Source organism: Pygocentrus nattereri, chromosome 24, assembly GCF_015220715.1.
Source record: "Pygocentrus nattereri isolate fPygNat1 chromosome 24, fPygNat1.pri, whole genome shotgun sequence".
In the NCBI taxonomy this organism is placed as follows: domain Eukaryota; kingdom Metazoa; phylum Chordata; class Actinopteri; order Characiformes; family Serrasalmidae; genus Pygocentrus; species Pygocentrus nattereri.
The window spans coordinates 11164795-11186726 of NC_051234.1; the positions used below are offsets into that span (position 1 = coordinate 11164795).

The window sequence follows — 21932 nt, forward strand, 5'->3', positions numbered from 1 at the left end:
ACTGACATATTACTGACACATTAACAAAATATCACTGACATATTGTTGGAATATAACTGACATTATACGGACATATCATTAACATATTACTGACATATTAAGCCCTATTCAAGCAGGGTTAGTATAACATGGGGAGGTGCCGTAATCTGAGTGATTATTGGTAAACTCCATTATTTTATTTCCAGTACTGTCACATCCATAATTTTTACAAGTTCGTGGAGTAATAATCCTGGCGTGAATGTAAACGGCCAAATTTAGAGCTCCTCAGTTGCAGCAGTCCTGTTCAAATCAACATCTAAGTAATGTAATAACAAAACTGGGTAATAGAAAACAGACTGTTTTCCTCTTCATCAGCTTCTTATTTAAATTTTCCCGTTCTACCTTACATGGCGCAACAGTTACATTCTGGCACCTGCACCATTAAAGGTGGATTTACAGGGCCTCCCTTTATTTTCTTTTTTGGGACTTGACGGCAAGGCTAACAGTTAAAATGGAGCTCAATTTGACCCAATTTCATAATCCTCAAGTTAATGACGATACTACTGAAATCGGCAACACTTTTGGTGATGGCCGGGTGGAAGAACAACCTCTGGCAAGGCAGATTTGGTAAGTTAAATCAATCTACTTAATAGCCTAATTATACAATTATATATAATTGCATAATGCTGATGCAAATATATGTGCAATGTTTCAAGACAGGCTTTTGAGGTCACTGGGGGAAATTACCATTAAACTTTATTCTGTACAAATTAATTATGCCAGTTAAATCACACACAAAATACATTACCGTACCTCCTCTGCTAAAATTAATCCAGCTCCAATAGGGCTTTAGTGATTGCTGTTGTATCACTGGCACATTAATGACCTATCTTCCAAATATTGCTGGTATATTACTAATATTCCTGGTATTTTACTGACATGTTACTGATCTATTGCTAACATTTTGCTGGAATATTACTAGTATATTACTAACTAATATTACGACTAGTATATTACTAACTATTACTATTACTAACGTTTTGCTGGAATATTACAAGTATATTACTGACCTATTACTAACATTTTGCTGGACTATTACTAGCATATTACTGATCTATTTCTAACATTTTGCTGGAATATTACGAGTACATTACGGACTATTACAAGTATATTACTGACCTATTACTAAATTTTGCTGGAATATTACTACTATATCACCGACCTATTACTAGCATAATTGCTGGCATTTTGCTGACCTGCTCCTGTAGGCATCAGAGGATGGAGAAGATTCCATGAGTTAAGAGAAATTAAGGAAAGAGGTAATTTGGGACCACAGTTAACAGATGTGGTTTCTTTAGTTGCGATGCTGTAAAGGTGTAGGAACAAACTCTTCAGTGACACTCGTCTCTTGCATAAAAAGATGTTTATTAGCATTGAGAGGTCGAAGTCACAGACAAGCCTTCGGGAACCAGCTTGGAGAGAAGAGCCAATTGTTTCTCTGACACATACGTTTACAACTCCAGGTTTTATACACGGTGTGGACATCTGGTTTCTGTCAAAATTTCAATGTATGGATCTTCTTTACCCAAATTTGGTATAAACATACGTTCTTGTCCAAAATGGCCCTAGTTGCCTAACCCCCATATATAGCATTGTTTACATTCAGGGGGCCCCTTTCCTGTTCAGATGCCTCCTGCATCAGCTCCACCATTTCAGTCAGAGGCCCACAGAATAAACTCAACCAGAATCTTCACAGTCTAATAACCAATATGATAGAAAATAATATTACAACCATAGAATTAATAAGATCAAATTCACCACACAGGGCAATGAACATTTCCCCTTTAAGAAGTACTGAGTGACCCAGAACATCAGAGTCCAGGGAAAAGATAGAAAAGCTTCAGCAGAGTGGTGCGGTCCTTACACACCATCTGCTTCAGCATTCCGAATTCCTCGAAACGCCTCATAACCTGTAACAGGAGAGGAGAAGCACATCAGACTGCTACAAGACTGCTACTCTAGAACTCTAACTTGTATTCTCTGTTAAGCATAAGTTTAAACATCAAGTCTAATTTGAACCTGCCTGTCGGAACAGCTCCTCGATATCATCCTTATTGGCATTAGCGTTGAACACCTCCACCAGGAATCCGATAAAAAGTGACCCATTCAGTTTGTGCCTGTAGGATTTGGTATCTGTAGACAAAAGGCAAACGTGGTTTACATAAATCATTAAAAGAAAACACTTTACCCAACAGACACCATTCAAACAACATAAAGGAAACTCGTGTGTACATATTTGGAAGAATTTGCTGACGATGGTGAGGATTAGGAATGGAGTAAGTTTAGCAGTCATATATTTTCTTATCAGTTGATTTGTATGCAATTCACAGAGCTACCTTGGCTTTCTTTCTAGGAATTTCTAGGTTATTTCCAGATAATTTATATGTCATTTCATGAGATCAGGTTGATATAGGAAGCAGTATACAGCAGCCAATAGCAGAAATTGAATATGTAAAGACAAAACTCACTGACAAGCCACTAGTTTAGCGTGGAATTTAACTGGCTCAAATAGAGATAAACCAAAATTTAGTATGAACAAAAGAAAATAAACCAGGGCTTACCAAAGTGGGGACCATGGGGCAAAACTGGCCCGTAAGGATGTGTAATTTGCCCTGGCAGACAGCTGCTTAACCCCCCACAGTTATGTAATTTTGAAGTAACAAAACATCAAGTGTGATTTTATGCTATATCCGACTCGTGACATCATACAGTTTTGTGATTGTGATGCAAATTTAACTACAAATATGAGCTAATACAGCGGGTCAGGTGGTGGTACATGGGCATAAGGACATTTAAGCACAGACCGCAAGGCAAGATGGATACAGTTTGTCCATGTTTACCAGCAACCTGCAAAACTGTAAAGCTAGCCAGTTGCTAGCTAGCTGTTTTGGCTTTTGGTCTACTACGAACATTACACTTTGGTCCCCCAAGACAAAAACCTTGGGCACCCCTGGTCTAAACAAAAAAAATAATATGACAGTGTCATATAAACAAAGGCAAAAACCCACTATTTAGTCTAATCAAAGAGGGATAAGCCAGTAGTCGTATTCACCTGGTGTGCAGGACAGCAGGGAGATGAAGTCCTTCTCCTTGTGCTCCCACACATCACTCTCCATGTTCCACAACTGGTCTGGTTCACTGTCAGCAACCCACACCTTGCCATTCTCACCTGAACAGAGTAATTAGATTTAAACAGATTAGTCCTATTCATTCTCAACCCACAAATATGTTTCTGGTCTCTACTGTGCCATTTAAACTAATGAGAAACTGTAACTAGTTGTGGCTTGTAGAGTGACTTGAACCCCAGGCAACTCATGGCAGTTACTGAGAACCAGGTACTGCTGCAAGATCCACCACAATGTCATCAATTCAGATTTTTCTGATCTCTGTGTAGCCTTCAACACAGTAAATCACATCCTCCTGTGCACCTTAACCAACCTCAGAATACTGAAAATCCTGGAAGTGCACTCCCATCAGTAAACATGGAACAATCACTGGGTGTCCCACAAGGCTCAGTACTGTGTCCTCTTTTCCCTTTAGGCCTGTTCCCTTGGTGATATCTTCTCAAAGCGTCTCCTACCATAACAACGCAGATGATGCTTAACTCGCATCCTGACATGATTGAAGATGAATCCCCATCATGACCAAGCTGCTATACATCTCTGGAGATACATGGTCAATCCTTTCAAAACCACCCAAAGCCTCTGTGAAGCTCTGAATACTCTCATCTCAAAACAAGAACAATCTCACTCAGTCTTGCAGGTTTCTCCTATCTGAGGATTTGACTCTCTCCACCATTCAACCATCCAGGTGCTTGTTAAATCACATACTATCTCAAGATGTAGCTACTGCTGCTCATTCCTGGCTGGTCGTCCCAAGTGTCCATCAGGCCCTGCTCCAGAATGGACAGGTCTAACGCTGTTGGCAAAAAGCTCTTAAGAGTAACCGAACCTATGAAGTAGCAAGTGGCTAAGATGTTATTCTAGCTAGCTAGCAACACTAAAACAGCTGTAGCCGTGAAGTACACTGAGGGGAAAAAGTATCCCAAGGCTTTTGTATTTGTTATTTAATACACTTCTAGTCCATATATCCACTTCAGATGTGCACACAAAGTATTTTGACTTTGTTCCTTTAAATAGGAACAAAACCGTTCCCCCTGAGATATTTTTATATATATTTTTTAACTTTATTGTCATTAACACACCTTGACTGGCTATTAATATATAACAAATGCACCTTGAGATTGGGGCATCACTTAACATACATTTTGCAGAGATATTTATATTTAAGAGTACAAAGTTAAAAGACATTTTCCTTTATTCATCAGTTAAAAAAAAGATTTGACCACCTTTGATGACATACAAGATTCTTTACAGCTGAGTAACAAAACTTTTGTACAATGTAAAAAACGAGTGGAGATTTGAGCACAAATTAGCGTCAGTGCATGAAATCAAGCGCCAGCCTACCAGCACCTAATTCACATATGATTTCCATGAGGCACACCCTAACTAATGCAAATGTTCCTGTAGGGAGCCAATAAAATTAGCTTCAGCAGCTTGTGAGCCAATGGCTGTACATGTGGGTGGAGTTTGAGGTGGAGCAGTGAGTGCGCTGCTCCCCCTACAGACCAAAATTTCCAGTGTTAAAATTATGAGAACTGAAAAAATGCAATTCTTTTAATTTGTCAATAGAAAGAAAATGATTATTTTTCTAAAAGAACAAATTTAATTGCTGTACTATTTCAGTGGATGACACAAGCTGTGTTTTGTAGTGTTTATTTTGTGGGTGGAGTCAGTAGTATAAACAATAGAACAGTGTAAAATGTCTTTAAATGGAACATGGAAAAGGTGCAGAATTTCTTTATACTAATGTGCATGTAAAATAACTGTTATGGTTATTTGCTGGTTTGACTCTTCTTATTGGTATTATAGATGATATTGATAATAGTCACCAGATGTGAGTATAATTGTACAGATATGCCGAAGATGAAACTGATGAAAAGCTGTCAGTGTCAGATGAATTTTGATGAATAAGAGCCTGTATGTTTGCAAGTTGTATTAAATAACAACAAAGGCATCTGAATACTTGTTTCTCTTCACTGTAAGTCATCTGTGGGAGTATGAAAGAAAATAATAAGAAATATTATAAATACCTCCTCTGCAGGCCTGAATTAGAATCACTTTGGGTTTGTTGATGAGAGCTGGACAGTTCTCTGAGTTCAGGTGGGAGTAGATACTATCGACAGGGAGGACGTCATTTGGGTTGTTTACTCCATAATGGACCCCCAAAATGGCATCTCTCTTGCCGTGGGACATTATAACCACGAAGGTGCTGTCTGATTCGGCGTGCTCCTTACGTCCAGCAAAGCTTTTTATCGCCTCGTCCATTTCCTGCAAAGATAGTCAGATTACAGCTCTTACATGTTAACCAATTCAATGACAAACTGCAATTACATAATGAGGTTGTTGAGATATTTTGACATTTTTTCTGGTGATGCAAACATAAAGAACTTAGAAAGAAGGATTCTGAAGGTAATTATGCCTCAGGTGTATTAAAGTATGCTATGTGTAAGATAGAAAGATACTGAGGGCTCTATTAAGCTCTCAGAAAGTCCAAATCTGCAGGAATGTGCATGAGCCGACTTGTTTGACAAGGTAGCTGTGGTTAAAGTTAGAGCTGAGGGGCAGGTTACAGGAATTACAGGAATGGCGCTCCTAAATTAAATGAGAATTCTCATGAATTCTTCCTAAGATCGGGTTGGATTGCATCCGGGGGGTAGCTGGGAAAAATGGTGGTCCTCCCTCTCTTTCAAATACAGGCTTCACAATAAGGGTTCATTTTTAGACTCCACATTGATTTACCTAATATGAACAAATGACAAGAAGCTGATTATTTTGAACATCAATTTACCCAACACTCTCAAAAAAGATGGTTCTTTAAAGGTTCCTTTGTAAAGACAGAACCATGAGCACTCACAGAACCATTTCATGCTTTAATAGCTCTTTGCATGGTGAAATGTTTCTTCAGATTGGTGGAGAATCTGTTGTTTATGGTTCTATATAGCAAATCATATACCCAAACAGAACCCTTTTTGGTGCTGCATACAACTATTTTCAGAAAGGTTCTGTACAGAACCATATACACATTTTCTGTTAATGTGAAGAACGATTTCACCATGCAAAGAACATTTAAGCATGCAAATGGTTCTAAACAGAGACATTTCCTTTTCTAATGAACCATTGAAGAACCATCTCTTTTAAGTGTGTATAGATCCATTTGCATGCTTACATTGTTATTTACATGGTGAAATGGTTCTTCAGATTGATGGAGAGTGTGTCTCATATGGTTCTACATACAACATTTTTTTAAAAAAAGTTTGATATAGCACCAAAAAGTGTTCTTCTACAGTTACATGCTTAATATCATAACAAAGCAGAACCACTTAAGCATGCAAATAGTTCTATGTAGAACCAATGCCTTTACTAAAGAACCCTTGAAGAACCATCTCAGTGTGTATAGATCCATTTGCATGCTTTAATGGTTCCATATAGCACCAAAAAGAGTTCTTCTATGGTTACAAGCTTGATATTGTAGCAATAGCAGAACCCTTTTTAGTGCTCAATTGAACCATGTACAACACATTCTCCATTGATCTGAAGAACCATTTCACCATGCAGAGACCTGCTTAATCATGCATATGGTTCTATATAGTACTCAAGGTGGCCATTGCTTTTACTAATGAACCCTTGAAGAACCATCACTTTTAGATGTGTTTAGAACCCTTTCCATGCTTACATGGTTCTTTGCGTGGTGAAAAAGCTCTTCAGATTGATGGAGAGTGTGTCTCATATGGTTCTACATACAACATTTTAAAAAAAAAAGTTTGATATACCACCAAAAAGTGTTCTTCTACAGTTACATGCTTAATATCATAACAAAGCAGAACAAATTTTATACAGAACCATTTACAGCACATCAATCTGAAGAGCCATTTCATCATGCAAAGAACCATTTTATCATGCCATTGGCTCTTTGAGTGTTCATGTTCTAAACTGAGCCATTCTCTTTATTAAAGAACCCTTGAAGAACCATCTTTATTTTTAAGATCAAATAACAATCGGGCCTAACCTGTAGATGTTGTGTGAAACTCATTGTCATGTATTAAAATGAGTGAAACAATCCATTAATTGTCCATTTCTGCTGCTATTTTGATGTCCAAAATGTCCAGCTCTGCCCATCTGCAGTCTACACTCAGTACTAGTTGGGGTGGACATGTCCGGTTCTAAAATCGAGTTAGCTGAGATGCTCAAAGCCACTGAAAAATCATGTTGTTTATGTAACCCAGCTGTAATTCAGTCAGTTTTAGCGGTATTCAGTAAATTATATGCTGGCTCTTGAAGAATTTATGGCAGTTTTCATGCTCTGCTGGTGTAGCTGCTTACAGTAAAACACAGAGAGCTCCCATAGAAGTGTAGTAGCAGATGAGTACGCGGTTCAGATGGATTTAGCGTTAGAAGAGGAGAGGTCTGATAGACTGCAGCTCCAGCTACCTTGCTAGCCTTAATTCTGTTACTGATTCTCCTCCTAGGTGAGCTTTCTCTGCCTCTATGTGCATCTAGTTGCATAGTTATTAAGAGTTATACTAGTTTTTAACCAAGTTAAGTTTGTTTTGTAAGTGTTTAAAACCCTCAGTCGAGTGAAGTCAATCCGAGCTGGTTGACTCTCGCCTGGCAGAAGTGTTCAATTAGCTGGTTTCTAAATGCTGTATGTTTTATTCAATTCAATTCAACTTTATTGTCATTATACAATACAGGGTATTACAGTATAACGAAACACTATCTGGCTACTTTTCCAGTGCAATAATAAAAGATGCATAGTAAACAGCGCAAAGACAAAAGACAGTAGAAGACAGACAAAATGTGCATAGTCAGTAGGTACAGGTGTCGAACGTAGACAAGATGTGCATAGGCAAGTGTTATAGGTGTATTAGACGTATAGACAGTTAGTGCATAGTTAGTGCATAACGTATGTACGGTCATGACATTCAGCGTCTTTATTCAACTTCAGCAAGACTTTAGCCTCAAAATCTTCATCAGTGATTCTGGCTCTGTTTGGGGTGAGAATCAGGCCTGAGTAATCTCTCCATTGCTGCAGAGCTGCTACAGCTCCACAGCAGAACTAGATTTTTAGGCAAAGTAACATAATATAATCCTCCTTTACTGTAAAATCGGTCTAGCACACAGTTTTAGCACAGTTTTCACAATAAATGGTCTTAAACGCTGGAGTTAACGCATAACTGCTAACTCACACTTTAACACTGAAGACTAACGTGAAGACTGCTGGTCACCATAGCAACGCAGACAATGAAACGGCAAAGAGAAAGAAAATCGATAATTTGGAGATGAATGAACTTATTTACCTTTATAATCACTAGATTTTTAGGCAAAGTAACATAATATAATCCTCCTTTACTGTAAAATCGGTCTAGCACACAGTTTTAGCACAGTTTTCACAATAAATGGTCTTAAACGCTGGAGTTAACGCATAACTGCTAACTCACACTTTAACACTGAAGACTAACGTGAAGACTGCTGGTCACCATAGTAACGCAGACAATGAAACGGCAAAGAGAAAGAAAATCGATAATTTGGAGATGAATGAACTTATTTACCTTTATAATCACTCAGCTAGTTTCCTGATACGTTTAATCTGCAGCGACTCATGAAACTTAAGTCAGTTTGTCTTTCTCCTGCTTCTCGTTTGAATTCTCCCGCTCCACCTTAAATGGCGCAGCAGGACAATCTGACGCCTCAGGCACCATTTAAGGTGGAACGAGACAATTCAAGCGAGAAGCTGTAGAATGAGAAGCGACTTCAACCTCATAAAAAGTCAAACATTGAGAGACATTTTACAAGAAAGTCGTGGAAAAGTTTCCTGAGATGCGAGAAAAGCGACTTTAGCTGAGCTGATTCGTTAAAGCCAAGCAAAGGGAGTCTGAGTTTGTACTTTCTATTTTTAGGTTGTATTAGCACATCAGTGCATATTAAGACATTTAGTCAGGATGGTAAAACAGACAGAAAATGTTGTGCCTCCCAAGGTGGTTAGATTTTTGCTGAAAAGACCAAACGGCTCTTCTTAACATTTTGGTTGCGACCCCTGAGTTAAGCCTGCTAGTAAGGGGTGATCGGCGCGTGGGGTGAGCACGTACCCATTTGCTCAAGGTGTCCACAGCTCAGTCAGGATTGCACAGTCGCCACCAGCCCAGTGAACATCCGCACTCAAATTTGTAGGCGCTACAGCGACTAGCTACAGAAATTTGTAGTTAGCTACAGAAAAGCAGCGTGCTACTTCGCTACTCCCCCATCCCTGGAGGTGAGTTTACCATTAAATGTCAGAAACATTTTAAACAGCTTTATAAGAAGCCTGTATTTAGCTGATCTGCACCACTGCAAAAGCACTAGTGTCTATTAGCGCCCTACTGCAATCTGCACCCCTGCTTTAACCCCTGGGTCACCTTGTGTCCTGAAAAGATGTTTGTGGTGATGTTGTGGATATTTTCGAGCTTCTGGTGGACTTTTACATGGCAGTGTTCTCTAAAACTAGGTGAGAGAGGAGCAGAAGAGGTCAGTAAATGGCAGCTCTCTCTGCTGGCCAAAACAAGCACAACACAAGCACAACCTGCTTTACTGCAGGTCTTTCTTCAGACTTTCCACAGTATGGAAAATTCAGAGTTAAAAACAGGAACACCTCTAGCTGGGAACAGTCCACCAAAAACAGGGACTGTCCTTGGAAAACAGTCCATTCTGGTCACCCTATTTTAAGAACATGGTAATGAAGAGGCTCACCCTCTGATAGCATATATCTGGGCTCATATTTATCAAAGTTCTCAGAGTAAGAATGATGATCTGGGATCAGCCAAAGCCTTTCATAGCACCGCGTGAACTTGACACCTGATGGTTTTACTCTGAGACTCTCGATAAATATGAGTCTGTTGATGCTAATCATATCAGCTAAATGGAGAGTGGACCTGAATGAGGAATGACACAACTGCAGTAACAGGCTCCACTCAGACGCCAATGGCCTGATACAGATGAATGGACATTGTGTTCTCAAACCTGTCCGGAGAGGTTGGTGCGTTTTACGACGTCGTAGCCCAGACCTCTCAGCAGCTTCTCCATGTTCTCCTCGTCTCTCTGAGCTCCATTCCTCTTCATGTCCTCATGGTCAAACTCCACGTTGTTGATCAGCAGAGCCAAACGCTTCCTCGCTGCTTTATCTAGAACAGGGTAAATCTGACAAATGACACACGCTAATGTTAGCTTGTCTATTCATAATTATGCACGTCATGATTCACTGTATGGCACAAACACTACTTTTAAAATGCTGAATAATTTATAGTAAATGCTGAACAATTTACAGTAGTATTACAAATACAGAACAATACAGTAGTCCTGTAAGTAAGTCTTAAGATGAATAAATAAATAATAAGCTTCATCTGCAGGACTATTTAACTGCGATACTGCATAATACAATGAAAACGAATTATTCAGCATATATTATAAACAATTCAGCATATTCTATAAATGACTCTGTACCAACCATGAAATATTCAGTACCCACTATCAATTATTCAGTGTGTACTATAAATTATTCAGTATCTACTATAAATTATTCAGTATCAACTATAAATTATTCAGTATCTACTATGAATTATTCAGTATTCACTATGAATTATGCAGTATCCACTATGAATTATTCAGTATCCACTATGAATTATTCAGTAACCACTATGAATTATTCAGTAACCACTATGAATTACTGAATATCTACTATGAATTATTCAGTACCCACTATGAATTATTCAGTAACCACTATGAATTACTGAATATCTACTATGAATTATTCAGTACCCACTATGAATTATTCAGTATTTACTATGAATTATTCAGTATCCACTATGAATTACTCAGTATCTTCTATGAATTATTTAGTATCTTCTATGAATTCTTCAGTATCCAGTATGAATTGTTCCATATCTACTCTGAAACTAATGTCTGAGTTTAGTTGTTGTGAAAGTGAGAAACTGTGGTGTCAGAAAATAAAAATGTCCTGTTGAAGTTGTGCCCTTGACACACTCACAGATAAGATTTACCCAGCGTTTCCCAATCCTGCTCCACCTGAACTCCTTCACTCAATAACAGACCCTTTATGAGGGTAAAATGGGCATGTTTAAGCAGAAAGAGGGTAAAATGTGCAAGAGTAACACTGGGAAACAGCCACTTATGGAGCGCTACATTGGTAATTGTACAGCTTAAAGAGTGAACAGGATAAAAAACAATCATTGGGCCATATTCACCAACATCTTCCTCAGTTTGTTCTTATGTTTTCTTCAGAAAGGTCCTAACAAAAACGTCTACGTCAGATTCATGACGTGATCTTAAACCTGAGAATAGGCCTTTTCACATTTGTGCATTCTTTCTGCTGGAAGTTCTCGTTGCAGGTAAACCTGCTCCCGCTAAAGCAACAGTGATGATGAGTAGAGCTGTATAGCTCATGCAAGAGCTCAAGTTTAGAACAAAAACAGCCTCATCTCAGTTTCATTGGTTTGTCAACTGCAGAGAAATGAGTTTGTTAAATTTTGTCATGCAGAGTAAAAGAACCTCTGTGTCTGCATCTTAGCTCTGCTCACTAACGTCAATGTGCAGTTTGTGCGGTAAAGTTGCTGCTGCAGCCGCTTTCAGAGGAACAGTTTTCATTTCCTCTCTTTAAAGCTGTTGATATCTGAGAGAGCAAGAGCTCAACGGAGAGCAGATCTTCGTTCAGTGTTTGTGGAAAATGTGGTGCTACGGACCTAGACAATCCCAGCATGCCCCCTGCTGGTCTGTGTGTGTTTAGCTTTTTGACAACAAGTTTATTGTTAGTGAGCTGTTTCAGCATTTCCAGCTAACATGGCAAATTTGACATTTTGGTTAAAGCTATTTTCACCTCCATTGATTAACCTCTCTGTAGATGTAGCTGACGTTACTCTGCTCTGATAGCTGTGAAGGAATTTTCCATTAAGGATTTATATAATTTATTTAGTCTGGACTCCCACACTGTTGTGTGTTTGGTTCTCTGTCAGTTCTGGACATGTCCTTGAATTTCAATCTTGGCAACTGTAATAAAGATAAAGTGAGACACCTTTCTGGGGTCTGAAGTGATATGAACGTATTTCTGTGGTTAGTAACTGTAAGGCAATAGCCAAACCTGTTCTACCAGCATTTACACACTTCCATTTCTCGTGAAAAAGCCCTATTGTTCTCACCTTGGTGCTTAAGTGTGTGTAGATTCTGTTCTTATCCAAGAACAAATCACAAATAAGAAACTCTGGTGAATGACAGTATCTTAATGAAAACTGTGTAAATGGGTTTTAAGCAGAAATTTCTTTTAAATGAGGCCCAAAGTTCCTATTGTTCACTGTGTTGCGCTGTGGCCTGCTGAGCTGATATGAAAGTATATTTGTGTTTTTTATTATATATTGAACTTCTGTCTCCATCACATCGACTGAGGTAGCCAAGGTGATTGCAAAACTCCTTGGTGGCAGAGCACCGGGGGTGGATGAGATCTGCCCGGAATTCCTGACGGCTCTGGATGTTGTAGGGCTGTCTTGGCTGACACGCCTCTGCAACATTGTGTGGACATCTGGGGCGGTCCCCCTGTAATGGCAGACCTGGGTGGTGATAGCTCTTTTTAAGAAAAGGGGACCGGAGGGTATGTTCCAACTATTGGGGGATCACACTTCTCAGCCTACTTGGTAAGGTCTATGCAGGGGTACTGGAGAAGATAGTCTGATAGATAGTTGGAGTGCTCCAGGAGTACGGGGTGAGGGGCTCACTGTTACGGGCTATTCAGTCCCTGTACAAACGGAGCAGGAGCTTGGTTCGTATAGCACGCAGTAAGTCAGACTGGTTTCCAGTCAGGGTTGGACTCTGCCAGGGCTGTCCGTTGTCACTGATTCTGTTCATAACTTTTATGGACAGAATTTTTCGGAACAGCCAAGTGGCAGATGGTGTCTGGTATGGTGGCCTCAGGATTTCATGTCTGCTTTTTGCGGATGAGGTGGTCCTGTTGGCGTCATCAGGCTTGCACCTCCAGCTCTCTCTGGACCAGTTTGCAGCTGAGTGTGAAGCGGCTGGGATGAAAATCAGCACCTCTAAGTCTGAGATCATGGTTCTCAGTCGGAAAAGGGTGGAATGTCCAGGTCAGGAGTGAATTCTTGTCCCAAGTGGAGGAATTTAAATATCTTGGGATTTTGTTCACGAGTGAAGGAAGGATGGAGTGAGAGGCTGACAGCTGGTTTGATGTGGCATCTGCAGTAATGCGGACCCTATACCGGTCCGTCATGGTGAAGAGAGAGCTGAGCCAGAAGGAGAAGCTGTCAATTTACCGGTCAATCTATGTTCTGACTCTCACCTATGGTCACAAGCTTTGGGTAGTGACTGAAAGAACGAGATCGCGGATACAAGCAGACGAAATGAGCTTTCTCCGCAGGGTCGTCGGGCTCTCCCTGAATGATAGGGTGACAAGCTCTGTGATTCGGGAGAGGCTCAGAGTAGAGCCACCGCTCCTCCACGTTGAAAGAAGCCAGTTGAGGTGGTTCGGGTATCTGGTAAGGATGGCCTCTGGACGCCTCCCTAGGGAGGTGTTCCAGACATGTCCGATAGGGAGGAGACCCTGGGAAAGACCCAGGACAGGTTGGAGGGATTATATCTCTCGACTGTCTTGGGAACGCCTCGGGATCCCCCCGAAAGAGTTGGAGGAGGAGAGGGAGGCATGGGCCTCTTTGCTTAGGCTGCTGCTCCCGCGACCCGGACTCGGATAAGTGGTTGAGGATGGATGGATAGAGGGATGGATGGATGGATGGATGAACTTCTGTGTTTGTTAAGTAATTGTATGACTGCTCTTGAGCCTTTGTACTCATTTGTAAGTAAATTTGCTTGTACCTGTTAAGATCCCACCAAAAACACACAAATTAGTGCATATGACTGATATACGGTGACCTGGGGGAAAGAAGCCCCCCCTTTATTATCTCTCCTGGTCAAATGATACGGCCAAATGTAATCGCAGCACATTTTAAATGAATTTATGGTCTAATAAATTCTGTCAGGATCACTGCATTGGGTCTCAGCCACCACTGTATCCCTGAGATTTGTTCCACCTGCAGCACTCTGAGGTCACTTGATCCATTTTATGTTTGATTGAATAATCAGGAAAGAAATTCTATTGAAGTAAAAATGTAAAGTGAGACCTTTAGTAGCAGGACGTTTACAGTCCTGCCCCAAAATATTATTAAATTAGACTCACAAAGTGACCATGAGCTGCATACCTAGCATTAGCGTTAACATGCTAATTTAATTTGAATGTTATTGGTTTGTTAACATTGTTCACAATGGGTTCTCTAGTAAAGAAAATGGTTCTATATAGACTCAACGAACCATCCACATGTTTATATGGTTCTGTGCATGGGGAAATAGTTCTTCAGATTGTTGGAGAATGTGTTGTATATGGTGCTATCTAGAACCTTTTTGAAAACTGATCAATATAGCACCAAAACAGGTCCTGCTACTGTCACAATATTATGATATCAAGCTTGTAACAATAGAACACCTTTTTTGGTGCTAGGTAGAACGATTTTCAAAAAGGCTCTGGGTAGAACCATACGCAGCACGTTCAATCTGAAGAACTATTTCACCATACACAAAACCATATATGCATGCAGATTTGAGTGGCCATTGTCTTTACTAAAGAACCATCTTTTGTACAATAAGTGTGTACAATAACAGAGAAGGGACTCTTTCAGGCTGGAGGTCACTGACCTTCTGTCCTTGTTCTCTGAGGATGGCCTGTTTGAACTCCAAGCTGCTGGGAATAAGCGCTGCAGAAGTGTCCGGCTGATCGTAGCTGCCTGGCGGAGTCGTCGCCACCGCTGCTGACCTCTGGGGTGCAGGTACAGCGGAGTCCTGCACTTCAGGCTGGGGTGCAGTTACACTGTTGTTCTGTACCTGAGGCTGGGGCGCAGAACCATCTGAAAACAGATACACTGTTAATTACTGTCAACATTTCTTAATGAATGTGTTTTTTAAAGCATTCAATAATCCAATCATAATCACATTTCTGCAGTTATCTGATTATTCAAATGATCATGTAAACACCATACACCGATCTAGAAATCTGATTAAGAGGCTGGATCAGATTTCTCAGTGCTTTAAACTCTTACTCTGATTTCTTTCAGATTTCTCAGTCTGAGCATGTGTGAAAACAGACAGCGGTACCAGAAATAAGCGAGTAGCAAAACACTTTTGGAGCGACACTGAAACCAAATACATGCTTGACGAAATGAAAAAGTATTTAAAAATTCTTCATCTTCTAGTTGATGTATATTCATATTTACAGGTAAAGTGACTCAATGTTTAAAAAAAGCAGAATCATGAAGTTTGAGTTTTACGTTACGTTTACGTCACGTCTTCTTCTGTGAGTTTATTGCTCTTTCTAACCGCACTACTGTTGATATTTGCATTATTTACACCCACAGACCTCAATCTGTATGTGCCTTATGACACTTTAGTGTTCATTTCAGGACCTCTTATATTTATATTATTTTTTATTATTCTATTTTTCTACAAATAATATTTATATTTACAATTAGTGTTATGTGTTTAGTGTTTTTTAGTGTCTATATAAATTCACACTCTTCCTGTTTACCGTCAATTTAATGTTATTGTTACACCCTGGGGTCTTCACGTGTGAAAGCGTTGTGAGGTTTAAGTAGGGAAGTAGGGAAGTTTAATCTAACCACATGGAGCTTGTGAGCTGCTCTTAGATGAAATCGACGAATCAGAAGCAGCCAAACATCTGTTTGCTCTGACATCACAACCTCAAATAACTGGCAGACTGGTGCACTGAGTTAAGTGTTCAAGCCTCAAGACAAAAAACGTACATGCTGTTCTTCTTAGATTGAAAAAAGGCCCTTAATATCAGTAAACAAAATAGAAAACATTCGCAATTTAAAGCTCTACCTGAGTGATTAACTCATCTAAAGATATTTCTCTGTAATAACACAGCAAATTGGGGTAGAGTTTAAAGCTCTGCTGCTGGTTTTTAAAGCTCCATAAAGCTCCTGAATGTCTGTCTGTTTATGATCTCAGATCTGCAGACACTGACCATCAAACACCTTCAGTAAAACACAGAAAAGAGAGAGACTCTTTCAGTTATTCTGCTTCTTCACCTTTTATTAGACAGTGGAGCTCAGAGCTCACTTTTAATAAACATCTGAAGACGCAGCTCTTTAACTCAGCGCTTCAGTAAAACTGTACGGCTCGTGGTATTTATTTCTTAATCTCATCTGTGTTATTGTCTTATATGATTCTAAATTACTACTTTAACTTTATCTCCTGTCTGTAAAGCACCCTGAGCTGCCACCGGCATGAAAAGTGCTATAAAAATAAAGATAGAATTATAAAGTTCTAGCAGGTAGCATCTTGTGAGCTTGTCTGAAGAAAGTTTTGGTTCCAGATTGTTTCCATTACATCAGTTTGTTCAGTTCCATCAGTAGCACTTTTTATTTAACATAACGAAGCACTGATTAGATAATAGTACTGGATGAACTGCTGGAATTCCTTGAGGAGAGGTTTGGAAACAAACACACTGACATACACAAAACTACCACTTATAATGAATTCACGTCGTTTGTATTTGTTCTAAGATTAGTCGCTTTTTTAACAAATAAATATTTGTTGAAATATTTTTCATTCTAGTTTTCAGGTACGTCAAACAATATTCACATTAGCTACTGAATAATTTGTATTAGTTGCTGAAAATGTGTATTAGCTACTGAATAATTCATAGCAGTTACTGGATAATTCATATTAGCTACTGAATAATTCATAGAAGTTACTGGATAATTCATATTAGCTACTGAATAATTCATATTAGCCATGAATAATTCATATTAGCTCCTGAATAATTCATAGCAGTTACTGAACAACTTGTATTATTTACTGGAGAATTCATATTACATTCTGGATAATTTATAGTAGTTACTGAATAATTCATATTAACTACTGAGTAATTTATAGTAGTTACTGAATAATTCATATTAGCTACAGAATAAATTATAGCAGTTACTGGATAATTCATTGTCAGCCCTGACGCTGTCAGTCTGCCTGCCTTGGACTCTGTTACCTCCATGGACTCCAATTCCCAGCATGCTCTGCCTATGGACTACAGTGACTCTACTGAGCATGTGGCGCTCAGGCTCGCCTTGCTTCTAATCAGTGAGATTTTCAACACCTGTGAACCCGTGTATTTAAGCCCTGTTGTTTCCTGTGTTTTGTGCTGAGTATTATCTAGCTTCTAGCTCTGTTACAACGCATTTTCCTTGCTCTTATTCTTTGTTTATTCCTACCTTTGCCTGTACTTCGTTTTCTCCTTTTTGCCTTGCCCATTTATTGCCTTACCGTTGCCGTTTTGTTTGTATTTTCTCTACCCTTTAGCCTAGCCCCTTTACCTTGTTTTTGCTCTCCTGTGTACTGACCTATCTTCAGTCCGACCACCCTCTGGTATGTCTATGTTTCTGCTGTTTGTTGTTTCTGACCCTGCCTGTCCTTTACTATTCTCTTGTATTGCCCTATTATATTAAAACTTGTAAGATCCATCAGCGAGTGTCTCACCTGTTACTGGCTGTCGTGACATTCATATTAGCTACTGAGTAATTTATAGTAGATTCTGAATAATTCATATTAGCTACAGAATAAATTATAGCAGTTACTGGATAATTCATATTAGCTACTGAGTAATTTATAGTAGTTACTGAATAATTCATATTAGCTACAGAATAAATTATAGCAGTTACTGGATAATTCATATTAGCTACTGAGTAATTTATAGTAGTTACTGAATAATTCATATTAGCTACAGAATAAATTATAGCAGTTACTGGGTAATTCATATTAGCTACTGAGTAATTTATAGTAGTTACTGAATAATTCATATTAGCTACAGAATAAATTATAGCAGTTACTGGATAATTCATATTAGCTACTGAGTAATTTATAGTAGTTTCTGAATAATTCATATTAGCTACAGAATAAATTATAGCAGTTACTGGATAATTCATATTAGCTACTGAGTAATTTATAGTAGTTACTGAATAAGTCATATTAGCTACAGAATAAATTATAGCAGTTACTGGATAATTCATATTAGCTACTGAGTAATTTATAGTAGTTACTGAATAATTCATATTAGCTACAGAATAAATTATAGCAGTTACTGGATAATTCATATTAGCTACTGAGTAATTTATAGTAGTTACTGAATAATTCATATTAGCTACAGAATAAATTATAGCAGTTACTGGATAATTCATATTAGCTACTGAGTAATTTATAGTAGTTACTGAATAATTCATATTAGCTACAGAATAAATTATAGCAGTTACTGGATAATTCATATTAGCTACTGAGTAATTTATAGTAGTTACTGAATAAGTTATATTAGCTACAGAATAAATTATAGCAGTTACTGGATAATTCATATTAGCTACTGAGTAATTTATAGTAGTTTCTGAATAATTCATATTAGCTACAGAATAAATTATAGCAGTTACTGGATAATTCATATTAGCTACTGAGTAATTTATAGTAGTTACTGAATAATTCATATTAGCTACAGAATACATTATAGCAGTTACTGGATAATTCATATTAGCTACTGAGTAATTTATAGTAGTTACTGAATAATTCATATTAGCTACAGAATAAATTATAGCAGTTACTGGATAATTCATATTAGCTACTGAGTAATTTATAGTAGTTACTGAATAATTCATATTAGCTACAGAATAAATTATAGCAGTTACTGGATAATTCATATTAGCTACTGAGTAATTTATAGTAGTTACTGAAAAATTCATATTAGCTACAGAATAAATTATAGCAGTTACTGGATAATTCATATTAGCTACTGAGAAATTTATAGTAGTTACTGAATAATTCATATTAGCTACAGAATAAATTATAGCAGTTACTGGATAATTCATATTAGCTACTGAGTAATTTATAGTAGTTTCTGAATAATTCATATTAGCTACAGAATAAATTATAGCAGTTACTGGGTAATTCATATTAGCTACTGAGTAATTTATAGAAGTTACTGAATAATTCATATTAGCTACAGAATAAATTATAGCAGTTACTGGGTAATTCATATTAGCTACTGAGTAATTTATAGTAGTTACTGAATAATTCATATTAGCTACAGAATAAATTATAGCAGTTACTGGATAATTCATATTAGCTACTGAGTAATTTATAGTAGTTACTGAATAATTCATATTAGCTACAGAATAAATTATAGCAGTTACTGGATAATTCATATTAGCTACTGAGTAATTTATAGTAGTTTCTGAATAATTCATATTAGCTACAGAATAAATTATAGCAGTTACTGGATAATTCATATTAGCTACTGAGTAATTTATAGTAGTTACTGAATAATTCATATTAGCTACAGAATAAATTATAGCAGTTACTGGATAATTCATATTAGCTACTGAGTAATTGATAGTAGTTACTGAATAATTCATATTAGCTACAGAATAAATTATAGCAGTTACTGGATAATTCATATTAGCTACTGAGTAATTTATAGTAGTTACTGAATAATTCATATTAGCTACTGAGTAATTTATAGTAGTTACTGAATAATTCAAAGCTGCTACTGAACAATTCATACTGTTTACTGGAAAATTCATATTAGATCCTGGATCATTTATAGTAGCTACAAAATAATTAATAATTAACTAAATATGGTCCAATGTACAACCTGGGCTGACACAGACTTTATTATAATCATTTATAGCAATAATTTATAATCCATGTTAGCTACTGAGTAATTCATAGCAATTACTGGATTATTCAAATTAGCTACTGAATAATTCATATTAGCTCCTGAATATTTCAAAGCTGCTACTGAACAATTCATACTGTTTAATGGAAAATTCATATTAGATCCTGGATCATTTATAGTAGCTACAAAATAATTAATAATTAACTAAATATGGTCCAATGTACAACCTGGGCTGACACAGACTTTATTATAACTTCATTAAAAACCCAAACACTGCTTGTTGACTGTCGTTATTTAATTTCAAATAAACAGACCAATCGCAGTCATGAAGCTTCACACTTATTAATGAATGTGTTTCAATTAAACCCAGCATCTTCTAATGTAGTGAACTTGTAGGCACGACAAAAGTCCTCTCCAACACTAGTCCAGTTCATCCTGTAATGGAGATAAATGAAATTTACAAATTAAAAGTCTGCTCAGAATAAAACAGCTCAGGTTTCATGAGTTGCGTAAGTCCTGCCCCTTTACGCTTCAACACAGAGGAAGTCTTTTCTGCTGTAGGTCTGTTTTTCTTCATCTAGCTCCACTGTGTCTCACCAAGACGGTCAAACCTGATCTCGGATCAGCTCGTGAAGGGCTACCTCCTGTGAGTAAACTGCTCTGGTTTTTTGAGAAATATCATGTAATAAGGGTGCATGTATGTTAATAGGTACCAGAAGGGTGCGCTATGAGTACTGTTATTAGGTCATTATAGTCATTATTAATAGTTTATTATTGGTGTTTTTTAACATTTAGGCTCGATATGATTTTAATTGGCAGTAACTGGACCACCACAGTGACGTTTACAGCCAAAAACTCAGCTTTTTTGTTCGAATTTTTCGTTCCACCTTAAATAGTCCAGCCTGGGGCGCTTGAAAGTAACTGCTGCACCATTTAAGGGGGAACGGGAAATGCGAACAAAAAGCGGGTGAATACGAAACCAAGTCGTTCTAAAAAGGTTAGTATCCCATGTTTTATGATCTGTGCGGCCACCTTTAGTCACCCAACGTCAAACTTCAGGCTGCTCGGCCGAGCTGAAGGGTGCAGCAGTGAAACCGAAAGCGGGCTTGCTTTGGACCACTCACCGCTCTCGGTGTCGCGCTTCAGGTCCTCAGCGACTTGATTGCAGCCGATGGCCGTTAAGATCTCCATTGTCACATGCACGGCGCTCCTCGTGGTGAAGGTGTTGATGAGGAGGTCGGCGAGCTCCATGGTGTAGTCCAACTTCTCCACATTGCCGCGCCGCACGCGAGGCTCCACCTTACGATCGCACAGCTTGCTCTTGAATTTCTTCAGGTTCTCGCTGCTCAGGTCGTCCAGAGCATCCACCAGGTAGTCCTTGATGGTCTTCTCCATGACTGGTTACGCTGACCGCCTCGTTCGCTGCTCTAGGTCTCCTTCCTTCACGTCTTAGCCCGCTCGCCTGCCTGCCCGCCTCCCCGCCAGCCAGCCTCAATGGGTGGTGCTTTAGCTTTCACCATCAGGTTGCTAATGACTTCATTGCCCATCCACGTATTCAAACTCCCTGTAGAGCATTTGCATGATCTGCTGTGGTCATCAGATAGCAGTTCCTTAAGGGTCTGTTATGTATTTTAGCTTTTTTAATGGGTTCACATCACAGGGAATGGGAATGACATAATTAAGTTGTGGCCATGACTTAGTAACACATTGGAATGAGATAAAAAAAATTGTGGCTAGGAGTTGGTAAAATGTGAGAATAAGATAATTAAGTTGTGGCCACATCTTAGTTATACATGGGAATGCGATAACTGTGTTATGTGCCATGACTTAGATACGCATGGGAATGAGATAATTAAGTTGTGGCCACAACTTAGTTAGGCATAGGGATGAGATAATTAAGCCATGGTTATGAGTTGGTAAGGTATAAGAATAAGATAATTATATTGTGGCCACGACATAGTTATGTATGGGAATGAGATTTGTGGCATGGAAATTAGATAATGGCG

The 21932-nt window shown here is 38.4% G+C and overlaps 1 protein-coding gene across 1 annotated transcript; it reads right to left on the reverse strand.

Annotated features, from left to right (window-relative positions):
• Positions 1 to 1385: 1385 nt before the first annotated feature.
• Positions 1386 to 21419, reverse strand: caspa (caspase a). Its single transcript, XM_017714444.2, has 7 exons — positions 21051 to 21419; positions 14895 to 15103; positions 10155 to 10331; positions 5192 to 5429; positions 3092 to 3208; positions 2063 to 2172; positions 1386 to 1949 (listed from the first exon to the last, which is right to left on the reverse strand). Exons 1-7 carry the CDS (start codon positions 21319 to 21321, stop codon positions 1851 to 1853), a joined length of 1221 nt encoding a protein of 406 aa, XP_017569933.2. The 5' UTR covers positions 21322 to 21419; the 3' UTR covers positions 1386 to 1850.
• Positions 21420 to 21932: the final 513 nt, after the last annotated feature.

Coding starts and splice junctions, on each gene's coding strand:
- caspa (XM_017714444.2), bottom strand. CDS start 21,321: ATGGAGAAGACCATCAAGGACTACCTGGTGGATGCTCTGGACGACCTG. Junction 10,332..14,894: donor TCAGAGAACAAGGACAGAAG/GTCAGTGACCTC, acceptor GTCATTTGTCAG/ATTTACCCTGTTCTAGATAA. Junction 3,209..5,191: donor AATTCAGGCCTGCAGAGGAG/GTATTTATAATA, acceptor TACTCTGTTCAG/GTGAGAATGGCAAGGTGTGG.